Genomic DNA, 16,514 nt, shown 5'->3' with positions numbered 1-16,514 from the left:
TTCTCACTGGCTTGTAGATGGTCATCTCCATGTTTTCAAGGCAATGTCCCACCTGTGTCTGCCCCCAAATTTCCCCCTTTTATAAGGACACTATCCGTATTAGATTAGGGCCCACCCTAAAGACCTCATTTAAAGTTGATTATTTCTATAAAGACCTTATCTCCAGGGGTGCCTCAGTGGCTCAGTCGGTTAAGCGTCCAACTCTTAATCTCAGCTCAGGTCTTGGTCTCGGGGCCATGAGTTTAAGCCCTGGGTTGGGCTCCACGCGGGGTGTAAAGCCTACTTTAAAAAAATTCAAGGTCCTCATCTACAAATAAAGTCACATTCGGAGGTACTAGGGGTTAGAACTTCAACATATGAACATATGGGGGACACAATTCAACCCGTAACAGTAAGGTAAGGTGTATGTCAAGTGAGTGTGGTGGCTTGAAAAAAGTCTGCTGCTCAGATGGCCAGCAATACTAAATTGGGAAACTTGTCATGTGAAAATAGTCTCAGCCTGTCTATCCTTTGGTTGAACTTGAAGCAAGTGGACGTGGGGGGTGAGGAGGCAAAGAAAGAAGCGTGCCCAGATCACGGGACCACCCCAGTGTCCCAAAGGCACCCTGAAGCTTTCATCAAAATCTGAGCTTACCTAGTCGGAGTCAAATTATTTAAATATCAAATACTTAGTACTAGCTATGTGCTGGACACCAAGCACTTTACATGTAATTATTAATTCATTTAATCCTCCTAGCAACCCAGTAAAGGCAGCCTTAACAGTATCCCTGTTTTACAGATGGGAAGACACAGGCAGAGAGGTTAAGCAACTTGCCCAAAGTCACACAGCAAAGACCTGGTGAGGCTGGGCTTTGACGCCAGCCAGTGCACTTCCAGGGTCCCCCTGCTTGTCCTTGTGCCCTGAAGAACCTCTACACCGGGCTGGGGCGGGGGGTGGGTGTCAGTCACTTCACCTCGAAAGAGGCAGTGCCCACAATTCTCATATGCTTTGTGTCACAGATGAGTATGAGGTGGACTGGAGCAACTCTTCTTCCCCGATCTCAGGGTCTGGTGCCCCTTCGGCTGACAAAGAAAAGAGCTGGCTCTACACGTTGGATCCCATCCTCATCACCATTATCGCCATGAGCTCCCTGGGCGTCCTCCTGGGGGCCACGTGTGCGGGGCTCCTGCTCTACTGCACCTGCTCCTACTCAGGGCTGAGCTCCCGCAGCTGCACCACGCTGGAGAACTACAACTTTGAGCTCTACGACGGCCTCAAGCACAAGGTCAAGATGAACCACCAGAAGTGCTGCTCCGAGGCATGATGGATTGCACCCAAATCACATCTGACGCTTCATTCCAGCAAGAGGGGCTAGTGAAGATTACGTTGTTTTTTTTTTCCCCTTTGGAAACTGAATGCCATAATCTCGATCAAACCGATCCAGAATACCGCAGGTGTGGACAGAACAGACAGACGAGTAGAGGGAGGCAGGGCGATGCAGCTGCGAAGGGGGTTACAACCCACCTAGAAGCGCGGTGGCTGAGTTGTTGCTGGGACTAAGACGGGAGCGCATCTCTTTGGGGGTCACAGTTCTATTTCGTTTGTGAGTTTGTTGTTATTATATTTTATTTCTTTGGTCTGTGAGCAACTCAAAGAGGCAGAAGAGGAGAATGACTTTTCCAGGATAGAAGCAGAGTGGCGGTCATGGTACTCTGCTTCCTCTTTCTAATCAACACTTGAAAAGCAAAAGGTCTTTTCAGACTTTTCATCTTTAGGAAAAAAAAAAAAAAGCTTAAAAAAAAAAAAAGCCGTCCAACTTATCCTGTCCTCTGATCGTTTTACGACTTTACGGGATTTGCTGTGTAGGTTCGTGCCAGCCAACCCTACAAGCTGCCGTTTCCAGTCCTAGCATTTAAGTAGGATGTTGTTGCCTTTAACTTTTTTTATCCAGGGGAAAATTGCCATTTTAGGGTCAGCATGAATAGCTCTTTCTTATATGCGATTTAAAACAAACCAGAAAGGAAACTTCACACGTCAGAAATCCACAGAAGCACCTCCATGTTAGAAGCGGACAAGCCTTAACGTGCTTTGCGACTAGGAGCCATTCATTACATCTAGACCTAGAATTTGTGGCTGTGAGGCTACTTCGTGGGGCCTCTGGTGGTGGTTTTACTTTTTCTTTACCCTCCTCCTTGCTCTTCTAAAACATACACACACACACACACACACACACGCACGTGCGCCCATTTGTCGGGCGTCTCGTCCCCAAGGCATAGCATTGTTTGATACTCTCAGAGATGGGGTGGTAAATACAGGCTGTTAGTATGTTTTTCCCCCAGTGAAATGTAACTGGAGACCACTGGACGGAAAGGAGAACAGTGGAGAGGGAAAAGGAAATCCAACCTCTGTGATCATGTCATAGCCAAGGCTAAGCAGACTGTACAGAGACGTTTTGATGAATCAGTCTCTCCTATAGGCTAGTAAACATTGACTACTCCTCGGGGTTTACAGCATTTCAGGAGAGGCAGGTAGGATGTACGCGAGCTGATTTGAGCCAGAAGTATGCAAGGACTGCGGACCAAAACACTAACAACACTGCTTCAATCCCAGAGAGACCTATGTTCTTAGGTCTATCTTAGGTCACAAACACACACACACTTTATGTATTTTTTATTAAGTGCCTTGAAACAATGAAGAAAACTGTATTTTCCCTCTATGTAGAAATCAGTGAGTATCCTCTAAGTAAGGCATCCCTTCTTCCCTAACCCCTGTGGCCCCACTGCCAGCTCCCCCAACTCACCGCTGATCCTACTAATGGATTGAGCCCTGCTTCCCGAGGCGCAGTCATAGCCCTCGATGACTCTCAGCTACTCTAGAAGGGGAGGCATCAGAAAAACCGTGTGAAGGATAAGATTGTCCGCGTCAAGATCCAAATCTTGATTTTGTAGTAATGCCTAAAGATTGCCTGTGTGCTGGAAATACCTTTGAAACCCCACCAGTATGCCCAGCCCATTGCTTATCAGTGGTAAACTAACTGTCAGACCATTTTTGCTGCTATGGTCACCCACAAGTTCATTTGTCTCCTACCCAGGTGAAAGGGAAAGGGTGAATGGGACTGGCTGGTTCCCTTACATGTTAACTTACAGAAATACTAGTTCAAATGGTAATGTCACAGTGTTTTGTATGCAGAGAGGGAGAGTCCAAACCGACAGCTATTTATTCATATATGTGTGTCTTTGCGAGCCTTTGAGTTCTCTGTATCTACTGTGTATGTGAATGGTCATGTGGGACTCAGTGATGTTGTTGTGACTTTGACCTAGGGCCCGAGTGTCACCGCTGATCTCGCACTCGTTGGCACAGTGGTAGTTAGAGGTGAAAAGTAAAGCTGTCAAGCCCAAGGGCTTAGCTTTAGGACCCCCCCACCCCCACCCCGAGCTGGGCATGCAGCAGAAGCAAGTTTTTCATTAGCCCACCCTCCTCTTCACCTTCCCACGTAGCTCAGTGTTCAGGAAGCTAGCGAGTCCTAGGGATTTCCAGAAGTTGCCTGCAGAAGAAGGGAAGTTCAAAAGCCTACCCTGGGGGTCCTGGCCCGCTCATGCTCAGCGGGCCATTGTACAGTTCCCCAAAGACCAGCCCTGTCTTCGGCCTGCAGTTCGCCTCTAAGTTACCCACAAGCCAACCTGCATCCCTCTCCCAGTCCTGGAACCATACTCACCATTGGCTGGTTTGAGGCCCTGGGTGGGCCCTGCTAAAGGAAAGCTGGCCATCCGGGGCTGCATGTAGATACCTCACCAACACCGGAGGCTGGGCTGTCCTAAGACAGAAAGACAGTGGGGCCTGATTCTAACTCGGCCAGGGGGCACCCTGGTGCGTTTGTTTTCTCTATCTGCAGGTAGGCTAGCTGACCCGTCTCCTTGAATCGTTCCCTTGGGGAAACCCAACTCACAGTATTGATCTCCTTTTTTGCCTTGTACTGAATGACACATTACCTCCACGCTCTCCCGGACTAGGCAGTCAACAGGGCCACAGGGTTGCTTTCTCTCTTGGGCGGGGATGGGGAGTTGACAGGGTTGAGGGTCCGAGGAATGAGCATGAATACAAGAACACAAGGGGAAAGGTTAAGCTGTCACACAGAAGATTAACTTTTCCAGAGTTTGCAGCTAAAGGTATTCGACCATTCGCTGGCTGAGCCAGATCATGGGAACTTGAGAGCTTTTACTGTGATTCTTCAATGTAAAAAATAAACGACAAGGTCAAACTGTGTTTATATGATTTGTATAAAGCCTTTTTAAGATTGCTATTTAAATAAACATTATACCAGAGATATTTTTCTGCGTATTTTTTATCGGAGACAAAGAGACTTGGATTGAGCATGACCAAAGCATCCCAGTTTGCCCAAGGCTTCCCCAGGTGTTAGTACTGAAAATCTTATGTCCCTGGAAACCTCTCAATCCCAGCCAAACCAGGATGGTTGGTCATTCTCCTAGGACAATGTTTCTAAACACTTCTTATGGAGTTAGTAGGTCGATTGGCTGGCTTTTTATAAAGTGAAAGATGGGGATGGGGAATGGGCTACCTGGACAGGTCGGCTACTTTAACTCAAAGGCTTGCCCAGTAAAGTTCCAAGACTATGATCCCTGTCAACCCCCACCCCCACCCCCAAGATATTGCCAATCCCCTGCAACTTTTGACTCTTCTCTGCTTCTTCCTGGTCAAACATTAGCTTGTCAACATCTGTGCTGATTTTAAGGTCTGTGACACTGCTCCTCAAAGTGTGGACCAGCGGATTAGCATCACTTGGGAACTTGTCAGAGTTGTACATTCTTGGGCTCCACTCCAGATCTACTGACTAAAACACTCTGGGACGAGGGCCTAGGGATCCTGTGTTTTAACAGCCCTTCCAGGGGGTTCTGGGACACTTTCAAGTTTAAGAACCTCTGGTCTCAGAGAAAGGCAAAGTAGCCTGGCCTCCCAAAATGGTCAGGGATCTTTTCAACGATGGGTTATTGGATTCAAAGCAAACTAGACTTTGGCCAGGGAAAGCTAAATTAGGAGGTTGAGTTCACCTCTAGGCAGTACCCGGTCCCAGGGAAGGAGGAGGGAGAAGCTGTACTATGAACTTCCCACATACACATAAATGGGAGACTCCACAAGACAAATTTGCCACCCCCCCATCCTGAGGCTGTATTCACCCTGGAAAGGAAATTTGGTTCAATCATTTACTCAGGAAATGTTTTTGAGTACTTCCTGATTCTATAAGCTCTTGGAGCTTACACTCCAGTGAAGGGGACAGAAAGCAAATAGCCAAACACATAGAATAAGGACTGGTTATGTAAAAGCAATAAACCGATGGCTCTGATGGAAAATTACTAGACATTGAAGGTGTAATATTTGTGTTACTTGAGTTTGTATTTGCAAAACACGGCTCTTTATTACTGATGTTATAGGATTTGCAGTAATTACATAAAACTGTCTAATTTTAGAGTCAACAACACTTACCATAATGAAATCTAATGAATCTGAAATCTAATACAATATATCTCTTTAGAACTCCCTTTAAAAAATCACTAAGGTCACTCCCACTAACTGGGTGGTCAGAAAAGGCCTCTGAGGAGGTAATATTTAAGCTAAAACCTGAATTGACGGGGAGGAGTCAGCTCAGCCAAGTGCCTGGGAGAAGCTTTCCAAATTGAAGGAACAGCACTGAGAGATCCCTGCTGTGGGAAAGAGTTTGCTGCGCCCCCTAGGAACACAAAGCAATGGTTGGTTAAAAACAGGATCATGAGTGGGGGAAAGGCATGGAGAAGAGGCTGGGGAGCCGGGTAAGATCCTTTAAGGCACAGTGGGGAGATACTCTCTGATCTGTATCACCCTTTGGCCTTCCTTAATTTAGAGAAAAGACAGCTCCTCACCCTGACCCCCACCACCACCCCTTGCCATTCTTCACTGGCCGGTAAGGTCACCACAGTCAAATTTCTGCAACTTCCCTCTCTGCCCCCCTGTGATCTTGACGGTATCATGTGTCTCCTGAGATGCCTGCTTCTATCATATTACTGACCCTAGCAACAATAACAGAGGTTACAATGAAAGCAAATTTGTACTTGCCTTTAGTTGAGCTTTTGGGTATTTTCAAAGTCCTAAGAAACTAATAATATCTCCCGGTCCCTAGCCATCTAGTGTTTATATAAGGTCTTTTTTTTTTTCCTTATCTGCATCCTTCTGGAAATGTTTATACAACCCTCAGGGGAGGGAGTGAAATGAAGTTGGAACAAGCCCATCCTTGAGGGAAACAGGACCCATCTGGATGCTGAGGTGCCCTTGTCTCTGCAACGTTGGTGGTAGCGATGGGGGGGGGGGGGGGGGGGGGCGCGCACGGCAGGGGGAAGGGAAGCCTGAAGAAGAAATGGAAAGATGACTCGGTTCCAGCTCTTACAGGCTTCAGGCTCTAATCCCAGGCTGAGCTAAACAAATTCCTGGGGAAACATTTTCCCCGCCAGGGGACTGGGTGTGAGAGGAGGAGGTGATGGTCAGAATAGGAAATGCTACCTGTGTGGGTCCTCAGAGCTGCCTTGCATCCACCCACAGGCTCCACAGAAACTGTGACTCTTGTTCCCATCAACAAAATGGGAAGGGCCCTAAGAAGCCAAAGGCCTGGGAGGCAGAGGCACAGCTTGCTTCTGAATTCTCACTTCTCAGAATTCCTGGGCCTCGCTGCCTGCAAGGCTTGGCCTCCTCGTTCCTTTCCTTTGACCCTGTGAGGAGCTTCTGGAGGAAGGGCATGCCTTCTCTGTACTCCCTGAAGACCGGGCTGAGAGACCTCTGAGGGAGGGGCTGCAGTTGTTTTCGCAGCTTATCCAGAGAATGACACCTGTTTCCTCTCTCTTCCCTGCCAGAAAACCCCATACAACACCTGTGTGTGCAGGCACACGGTTCCTGTCATGGCTGGCTTTCAAGTGCTATGAGAACAAGAGACCCTTCCGCTGAGGACTCACGCCTCACCTGGCCCCAGGGTCTGAGCCTTTCCTCATCCCTCCTCCTGCCCTGTGGCACCAGGTTAGCAGGACCCCTCTCTCCACGGAGGACCCGGCCCAAGCAGGTCCCACACAGGGTGCAAAACCCTGTCCTGAGGCCCAGCACACAGAGGGGCCCAGAAAAGCCCTCCACCAGCAGGGAGGTAAGGCCCAGGGGCCAAGGACCCAGGATGTGAAGATTTGGGGTGCTCTGCTCTGGGCCCCTCACCAAACCAGCCGGCCTGGGCAGCCGCGGTCAGGCGTGGACTCTCTGACACCCCCATTCGGACAGAGTCCCCTGGAAACCGGTACAGTTCTCGCCAAGGGCAAGCGGCAGCCTCCGCAGCCCCCAGGCCTCGCTTAGAACCGTCTGCAGGGCCAGGATGCCGCGGTTTGGAGCACAGCTCCGCTAATAAATCTCCATCCTGAAGCCCTTGACTGCCTCCGCTGGGAGTTGAAGCGCAGCCTTTCCGAGCGCCCGCTGGCTGCCCCCCCTCCGCCCTGCCAAGCTTCACGCATAAGTGCCCTGGCAGGGCCTTGCCTCCAGAGCCCTGGCAGGCAGCCTTTCTGGATTTGCCCTCTTTCTCTACCTTTTCCCCCACCACCCTTACCACCTAATCTTGATTACTCACATTTCTATTCCCAGCCAACGATTTTTAAATCCTGTGGGAGTTCAAAGAAACCTTTAGAAGGTTTTGAAACGCACAGCGCTCTTCTAACCTTGAACGTGGGCATGCTGAGGAGGTGGGAGAGCTCTGGTCCCAGAACTTGCGAGAGCAGGGTTCTCAGTTTTGCCTCAGAGCACAGTGACCTCGGGAAGGTGATGCACATTTTGGCTTTCCCATCTGGGCAGAGGGCAGTTGGGCTAAACCAACTCTGAGCCCCAGGCTCTGACATCCTAGCGATGGAACAGTTCTGTTTGGTTGTGTGTCGCACGGTCCGAAAAAGCTCTGCAGAGCCTCCTGTCCCTGCCTTGCCTCCGTGTCCCTACTGTGGAGGCGCCAGGGAGCACATCCTTGGGCTTGACTGCACTGTGGAGCTGGCCCAAATCCCAGCTCCGTCTCGGCATAAGTGCTCTCTTTGCCAGAGCCCCATGGAAGCAGATGTGCTTACGGGTCTCCCACTAACTCCTGAGAAAATAATTAATGCATGGATTCATTCATGTAGTGAACACGTTTTTATATTAAATGCATGCTATGTGCCTTGCTAGGTGCTAGGGGACAGTGATATGCATAACAGACGTGGTCCCCGCCTTCGAGGAGCTTACGATCCAGATGGACATAAGTGAATCCAATAACCACACGAATCTATCATCACAACCGGGGCAAGAGCTGTGGAGTGACGTGTGGACAGCTGTGAGTTCGTGAGGGGTCAGGGAAGCCTGAGCACCGCGGCCCATGGGAGCTGAAACCCCGGGCCGGGTCAGGTGAATGGGAAGGGCAGGGGGAGAATGTGTCAGAGAGAAGGGCCAGCATGGACAGAGGTTCGGAGCCAGAGGGAAACCCGGGTGGAGCAAAAGCGGGGGGTAAGGAGAAACGTCTCTCTCCCCCTTTGTACCAGGACCTCCAGCTCCGACCCGGCACTTACCACACAAACACAATAAATGTTTCCTAAAGGAATGCGTGATGTATATCAATTCTTCCTCATTGCTACCTATGCTCCACTCTAGACGCAAACCTGACAGATTTCCTAGAGGCTGCACTGAGAAATTATGCCCCCAAGTTCCAACGTGGAGATGGGCACTGTTTCGGTTTAGATATGATGATTCAGGTTAAATATATTCGGATTAAAATACCGTTGAAAAAGTTGGAGGCTTGCCAGAGTTAACAAATTAAAATATCCCGTGCAGCCACTGTGGAAAAGAGGAGGGTGGCTCCTCAACGTGTTATTCATAGAATTACCACGTGATCCCGCAATTCCACTCCTAAGTACATACACCCAAACGAATTGAAAGCAGGGGACCAAACAGATACTTGTGCACCCACATCCACAGCAGCGTTATTCACTGTAGTCAATAAGTGGCAGCAATCCCAACGTCTGTCAACAGGCAAGAAAATAAACAAAATTGGGTACACGTGTATAGTAGAATATTACGCGGCCTCAAAAAGGAATGATGTTCTGATACATGTTACAACATAGACGAACTCTGAAAATATTATCCTAAATGAACTAAGCCAGACACAGCAGGACATGTCCTACGATTCCACTACTAGGAGATACCTAGAACAGGAAAACTCAAAGAGACAGCAAGTGCCTTAGAAGTTACCAAAGGCTGGCGGGAGGAAGAATAGGGAATTGCTGTTTAACAGGTGCAGAATCTGGGATGGTGGAAAAGTTCTGGAAATGGGTAGTGGTGAGGATTGCACAACATTGTGAATGTACTTAATTCCACTGAAGTGTGTGCTAAAGAATGTTTAAAACGGTCAATTTTATGTTCTGTACATTTTACCACAATTTAAAAAAGCAACTTGCCTTTTTTAAGAAGTCTTATTTTTTATGGCTAATACTCGGGACATACTCAAACTGAGCATTTATTCTTTGTCTGAAATCTACATTTAAGTGGGTATCGTGCATTCTATCTGGCAACCCTAAATGTGGGGCTTTATCTTCACCATGAGCTTCCTAGAACCTTCCCAGGATTCAGGTACCATCATTTCAAAACCCAAACTGGGTGCTTGTGGTCTGATAGGGATAAGTGTACAAAATAGGCTAGGATATCAGGGGGGTGCCTGCCCTAATTATAGACTCAGCCCTACACAGAGGCCACGAAGTGACTCCTTCAGCCCTCACTCGCTCCCTCAGTGAAGAGGTAGAGATTAAAAATCTTGGTTGGGTTTCCCATCTGTTGTTTAATCATCATGATCCACAAATGCAGTAAAAGCTGGTTGTAAACGCCGTCTTACGATTGACCACGTGGCTAGAATTACAGTTGCAGATGGCGACGCTCATGCGGATGACTCAGACGATGGCCTCGTCCCCCGCCATCAATGCGTCTTCACACCAGAGTTGGTAAGAACCCATGGGGTGCCCAGATGCCTAATTGTACCACCGCTTGCACCCATGTCTTCTCGATGAAAGAAATTGCCTCCCCGGCTCATCGTGCAGCAAGAAACAACAGGTGCAAGAGGCAAAGGCCACTTTGGAACCATTTGGACCAGAGAACATGGCTCAGTGTAACAAGAGCGCCCACAGACTGGCATGCTTGCGTTAATCTGCCTGCGATATGGGCCTGGAATCAGACCACAGCCCCGGAGTCCACGGCTGCCATTCCAGGTGGTCCCACGTACTCCTTCTCCCAACCGAGACGAAAGGCGGCGGGGGAGGGCATTTCGTGAAGAGATGGGTCGTGTCCAATTCATTTTTACTAGGTGCTGACAAGTCACTGCGAAAGTCTGGAAATGTGTAGCACAGCAAAAACACACGGGTCACAATGCACTGGTGAATGATTACCAGAGGAGAAATTCATTACAGGCTGCTCTCAGCTCCCATCACATAAGGAAGTGTTACATTAACAAGATGGAAGGTCCCTGTGCTCCCCTCCCCACCACAGCCGCCACTGCCCCTGCCTGCCACCCCACTATTTCAATTTGTGTTGCATGGTGGGAGTGAAGCCCAAAGGCGGGGAAGTTCATTCAGCTACACTAATCAAAAAGGGGGCCACGGCGGCAGCCAATGCCAATGGCAGCAGATTCAACCTGCCTGCTACGCGAAATTCTTTACGTCCAGCCTGCACCGGCTGTGACTGCTGTCAGTCTGGCACCTATCTATGGCATGAAAACAGGGTGAGGGTTTTTGGGGGGGGGGGTGGGGAGGGTTGGTCCTATAATTTGCTTTTCATCCTGGGTGCACGTATGTCCCGGTAGGTGTGCCTGGCCATCACCCCTGTTGGCCTCCAGGTCCCTTGTGCTTCTGCCCTGTGCTGACACAGACACAGACCGACGTAGAACCTAGTAGGTGCCAGCATAGATTCTGCGCTGGAGACAGCGGAATGACCAGGATGAATGAGATACACTGGGTTTGGAGCCCCTCTGGACCAACAGGTGCTGGGGCAACGGGAACAGGGAGTCTCCGTTTTGTGGTGGCCAAGAGGACGTCACAGATCAAGTGGCCTTCAAGTCCTTGCTCTCCAGTGTCACATGCAGTCATTGTCTCATTCCTCTTCCTAATCCCTCTTCTCCAATTACCACTTCCCACATTAAAGAATCACAGGCCACAAATGGAAGGTTAGCAGAGAGTCAACAGCACGCAGACAGATGGGTCAATAGTTCTTCCTTAATGGGATTTCTGCTCCTTCGAGATGCCATTCACAGCCATTCACATGCCGAGGGGCCAGCCAGCTGAATCTGCTTTTAAAGTCAAATGCGCAGCCAGGCCCAGAACCGACAGGCTCTGCCCGGGAGGGGGCTTCTCCGCAGGTGCCTTCTGCAGAAGACCAAAGAGCTCAGTCCTCTGGCCTCACCCTTGCACCCAGCTCCTCCCCACTGAGAGGCCCGGTCGCATTCCCGTTGCAAATGCCACCCTAAAGTGGATGAGCGAACCCCGGCACACCCGCCAGCCGACACCTTGCAGCTGGCCCGGACTGAAAGCTGCCATTTCCTGATGCAGCTTTCTCTCTCTGGGCTTCAGCAGAGAGAGAGCGCCTCTCCCAGCAGCGCACCGTGGAGACGTGCCCTCAGCTTTCCCCGCATGGGGGGAACCTTCAAAACTGTTCCATTTGTCTAAGCCCCATCCATCTTTAATGTCAGAGCCTACGTTTTCTCCTCACTTCCTTTTTCAAAGCAGCCAAGAAAGAAAATGTCACTGCATTTGGAGCCGATTCAACAGCCAGGCTTAGACGGGTGTTCTATTTCATTCTCCTGGCCCCCATGGTTTTAAATCCCGGGGAGTCTTCAGGGGCTGCCCCTCCACCCGCTCCACTCCTGTGTTCGTTCGGCACCGCTCTGTCTCCTCCGTTACGGGCTCCTCACTTGCATTCTTCGAGAGCGTCAGCCTCAGAGCTCCCAAAGCCCTAGTTGTCTGCGGCCCCTGGAAGGAGGACAGCGTGCTGATATTTCCTGGGGGGGAAGGGGCTTGCCAGGTGAGGCTGTCGCCACCCCCATCAACATCCTGACAGAGATTTGGAGGCTGAACAGCTGATGCAAGCAAATGTCCCCTGTGCTGCCTTTTAGAAACCACGATCCCCAAATTTGTCCAAAACACGTGGAACCATCCCGAGCTGTGGCAGGTTGCTTAGGAAGAGTGTATGTACCTGCTCTCCCCCGCACGCCTCAAAAAGACTTTAAGCCGTGAAGGGCAGGTGGCAGTTCGGATGAAGATGACAGGTAGAATGCATCCCCGACAGCCCCCGGCTCACCCGGAAGTAAGGAGCTGATGCCCTGATTCATACCTGAGGGAGAGGCTGTCAGCAGGGAGGACAGGAGGGAGATAAGGGACTCCATCAGTGTCAGACCCAGCCTGATGCACACAGCTGTAAATCACTTTGGGTAAAGATTCTCAGCTGCTGGAGTGAAGAAGGGTGAGCAGGCAACAGGAAAACGAGGGGACAAGCACCTGGGTGGGTCCGGGGCTCTGGGATAAAGACGCTTGGCTGGGCCCCGGATGGAGATGCGCGAAACTTGGAACTCCCTCCGTCCGTCCTCAGCCCAAGCAGAGGTACAGCACTTTCCCGAGTCAATTGCCGAGGGTTAGAATACAATCTAGGGTGAACTTTAGACCATGTAAGTTAGGTCTCGATAATGCTATTATAAATACATATATTCCAACCAGCTGCCCAGGACGACTATGGTGGAAATCCTCCGCCCTCCCCTTCGACCCACTGCAGGAAGGCGGACGAGATCACTGTTAATGTTCTCGCCCGTCCCTGCCCACTGATACCTGGAGTGAGAAGGCGCACATGGTGATCTGTAAGGAAGGGAGGCCTCAAAGGCTCAGCGCTTTGATGAGAAAAGATTTCTCCAATCCCAGAAAGCCCCAAGACTGCACTTCATCAACTCCCAACCATCCTGCGGATATGATTAGCATGGGACAAACCCATTTCAGAGATTGTCTTTGGACATGTTTTAATTAGACATTTACAAAATAATAACCTTTTTTTTTTTTTTTGTCCAGGGGACAGAGATTCCTAAGTTGGAAATAACAAATGGATTAGCGATTAATTAATTGCTGGCAGGTGTGAGGAGAAGCCATCTACGGCTTCTTAGGATTTTCCCCCCTTCCTCTCTTAAGATCATTCTTTCTTATTTTAATTAATTTTTGCCACCCCAGCATTCCTCATCAAATATTCAAATAAACTAAACAAATAGAGTGTACTGAGACCAAAGTACTCAATATGGTGTTTAATTGGAATCGTAGCCTTGTTTTCTCCCGGTGGAGTCTCAGGGTACCTGGAAGCTTTCCCTGGCAGTGGAATTGGACTCCAAAAGTGCATTTTTAGCATCCAGTTAATCTTCCTTCCAGGTGCCGAGGGTATGGCTTGATTGAAACGAGGAGAAGTAAGCCATTGAGTGGTTTGTGGTTTCTCTTCCCCCATAAGGAACAGAGGCGGTAACACAACAAGGCTGTGGACTGTCTCCCACCCACCTGAGTCACCGTTCACTCCTGGGTGTCTATCCCACGTGACACACGCTGGCAGACGCACCACGCGGCCGTTGCACAGGCCAAGGTCTGGTGGCAGGTGCCTTTGGCGGCCAGCACCTCTTAGGGCTCTGCTGGGGGCCTGCCGGCCCCGTTGCGCACCTCAACGACTAAGTCTGGCACAAGGATCCCGATCTGTGTACTCAAACCGAAGTCATGGCCAGAGGAAGGGTGACAGGCAAGACATGTGCTTGTGTACAAGACCCCAGCGCTCGCCTCCCAGGGAATGTGGACCTCATATAAAGTTTTGCTCTTTCCAAAGGGACAGCCGCTCGGAACGGCTATGGTGTGGGGCACTCGGGATCTCTTCCTGAATGAGTGAACGGTCCTTGTCTAACTCCAAGAGAGGGCTTCAAGGACATAGGTCTGGCTGTAATGGAGCCAGAGCTATTGGCTGTTTCAAAATGAGTTATGGGCTTCGGGACATTACTCCGGTGCCTTCCAACAGTTGAGAGACTCCTTAGGAGAGAGGGCCTAGGCGCTTCTGAAAAGCAGCCACATCGTTGGGCCGTGACCATAGATTTATCCAGAAATAGTGATTAGTAAGAATTAAGAAGGAATGGAAGGGGGGTTTTAAAAGAGTGTCTCTGGCGACCACTCTGTCCTTCAGCTCAAAGTATTTGTCTGCAGATCGAGGCAAAGACAGAAGTAGTTTGCTGTGACTGATGGAGCCCAGATGATTCCTTGTCAAGGATTTCAGTAACCGTGAGTTGAAAGGTAAAGCAAGGTGGGGGGTGGCAGGAAAAGAGCCATGGGGAGTGGGGACACTGCTAGTCAGGAAGCTGGTAAGGAAATGAGAGTTGCTTCTGAGGGCTTCTAAAACCATGAGGGCGGAACGAGGGATCCAGCCGGAGGGAAGATTTTCTGGTGCTTCTCTCAATCAATCTTTTTCTCTCTCCCAAGTTTGGAAGCATTAAAGGACTGGAATACTGGTATAGGGATCCTAAAGCAGCCATGTATACGGTTTTTGTTTTTGAATCCTCGGGGATAGACTATTGGGCAGCTGTAAAAAATCGTAATAGCAAGAAAGTTCTTTATGTATAAATATGAAAAGATCTTTAAGACATATAGTGAAGCCAAGAAGCAAACTGAAGAATGATGTCTAGCATGCAGCACAGACCATGTAAATTGCAGGGCTGTGCAAACTGAAATGGAGGGGCAGGGGGTCAAAAATTACTAAGAATTGCAAGACAGCAAGAGCAGAGCATTAAATCCAAGGCAAGGCCCTCCTGAACACAGGGCCCTGTGTGACTGCCACACACATTCCCCATACCCATAAAGCCAGTACTGCTGGTATGCCTCCATGCGGTAAACCTGAAATGCTCAACAAGAACTAAATAATAAGGTTCACCCATGGAGGAGTAGGTGAGCACTAGGGCAAGGAAGAGAAGAAAGGAGAAGAATTTCCACCATAAGCCTATTCGTATTTTTTAATGTTTGAGCTCTATGGTTGTTATCTAGTCAAAAGTTAAAATAATCAGGAAAAAGTTTCAGGGCTCTAGGAAAGTCCACATAGACTATAAGCAATACATAGGCTCCCATTCGCATTAAACCGTCCCCTCTGTCACTACTCACTCACTTGCCAATGGACTCAGACTTCCAGGAAGCCAAATAAATAGCAAATATTCTGTGTGTGTGTGTGTGTGTGTGTGTGTGTGTGTGTGTGTGTGATCTCTGTGAGGATCTCCTCAGCCTCCTGAACTTTGGTAGGCCTTGGGCACATGGGCCAGTGTCTATTTTCACAGAGGCTGCCCTCCAGGTTAATAAGTGGGACTCCTCCTGTGAGCAAAGGGACTCCAAATCTCATGAAATGCATGCGTTAGATGAATGTATCAGTAATAACACGATGCTTCAAGTTTAACTAAAAAGACATCTTCAGAATGGTGCAACCCAAAGAAATAGAGGCAGAACCTGAGATGCTCCTGAATCACAAGGAAAAATAATAGTTTACGCATACTGAGTACCTACCGTGTGCTAAGTGAATTATTCTTTTCATCCTCACGATTCCCTGTAAAGCACATTCCACTACTTTTCTCATTTTGTGGATAAGGAAAAGGAAGTCCAAAGAGGAAAAGTTGCCTGATATTACCTGGCCAGTGAAAGATAGAGCCAGCCAAAGACATCCTGGCTCCTGGGCCCACGCTCTAAACCACTAAGCACATAGGAGGGAAGCCCCAACTCTGATGTAAATGATCTATATGATATCTGCCTAAAATGTAATAATTCTTCTCAGCTGTTCCACCTATCGGATCTTCCATCCAGACACAAGTAGGCTAATTTGGAAGTAAGGGCTGACTACTTTCATTTGGGCAGATTTGGCTATGAGTTCTTTCATGCCATCAAGTCAAATGAACACTCGGCTCACCACTGTTTAAGGCCCACATTACTGTTCAGTATGGCCCTGGACTCCCATTTTTTTGGAAAGGTTTCTTAAATTTTGACAACGTGACACCTCTTGGGAACAAGTCTCCCGAGACTGACCCATAAGCTCTCCAAGTGATGTAAGTGGTAAGGCAGTTAAGAAGAGTGATGAGGAATTACTTCCAAGAGTACAGATAAATCACTATAATAATCCAGAGGCACAGAGGTGAAGATCAGAGGCAGAGGTTAGCATTCCCTAGCTGAGGGAAAGAAGACTCCAGGACTCAACTGAAATTGGCTGTAAAACTATTACAAAGGCTGGACCAAACTGCAACATTCCCTTGCGAATTTTTCCCCTTCTGAGTTGGCTGGGACACCAGGAACAAGTATCAATGTAAGAGAATCATACATATGCCTGCACCGTCTATTTTGTCTTGCATTTATCCTCCACCAAATTGTGGTGACTACTTTGACGAAAAAGCCAACTTAGGAGAGTGTTTTAGCACCTGAAACATTCCAAGGTTCTGGAT

General features: G+C 49.0%; 1 protein-coding gene across 4 annotated transcripts in view; it reads left to right on the top strand.

Annotated features, from left to right (window-relative positions):
• Positions 1–4,306, top strand: part of NRP2 (neuropilin 2) — a 116,344-nt gene extending 112,038 nt beyond the window's left edge. For all 4 annotated transcript variants that reach the window (XM_060623126.3, XM_060623124.3, XM_060623125.3 and 1 more), the window contains exon 17: positions 1,000–4,306. In XM_060623126.3, coding sequence (XP_060479109.1) covers positions 1,000–1,304 — 305 coding nt within the window. In that variant the 3' untranslated portion in view covers positions 1,305–4,306. The remainder of the gene's footprint in view (positions 1–999) is intronic.
• Positions 4,307–16,514: the final 12,208 nt, after the last annotated feature.

The sequence above is a fragment of the Panthera onca genome, chromosome C1 (genome assembly GCF_046562875.1).
Source record: "Panthera onca isolate mPanOnc1 chromosome C1, mPanOnc1 haplotype 2, whole genome shotgun sequence".
Classification (NCBI taxonomy): Eukaryota; Metazoa; Chordata; class Mammalia; order Carnivora; family Felidae; genus Panthera; species Panthera onca.
The sequence above is the reverse complement of the archived record's forward strand: the minus strand, read 5'-3'. Positions and strand labels throughout refer to the sequence as shown.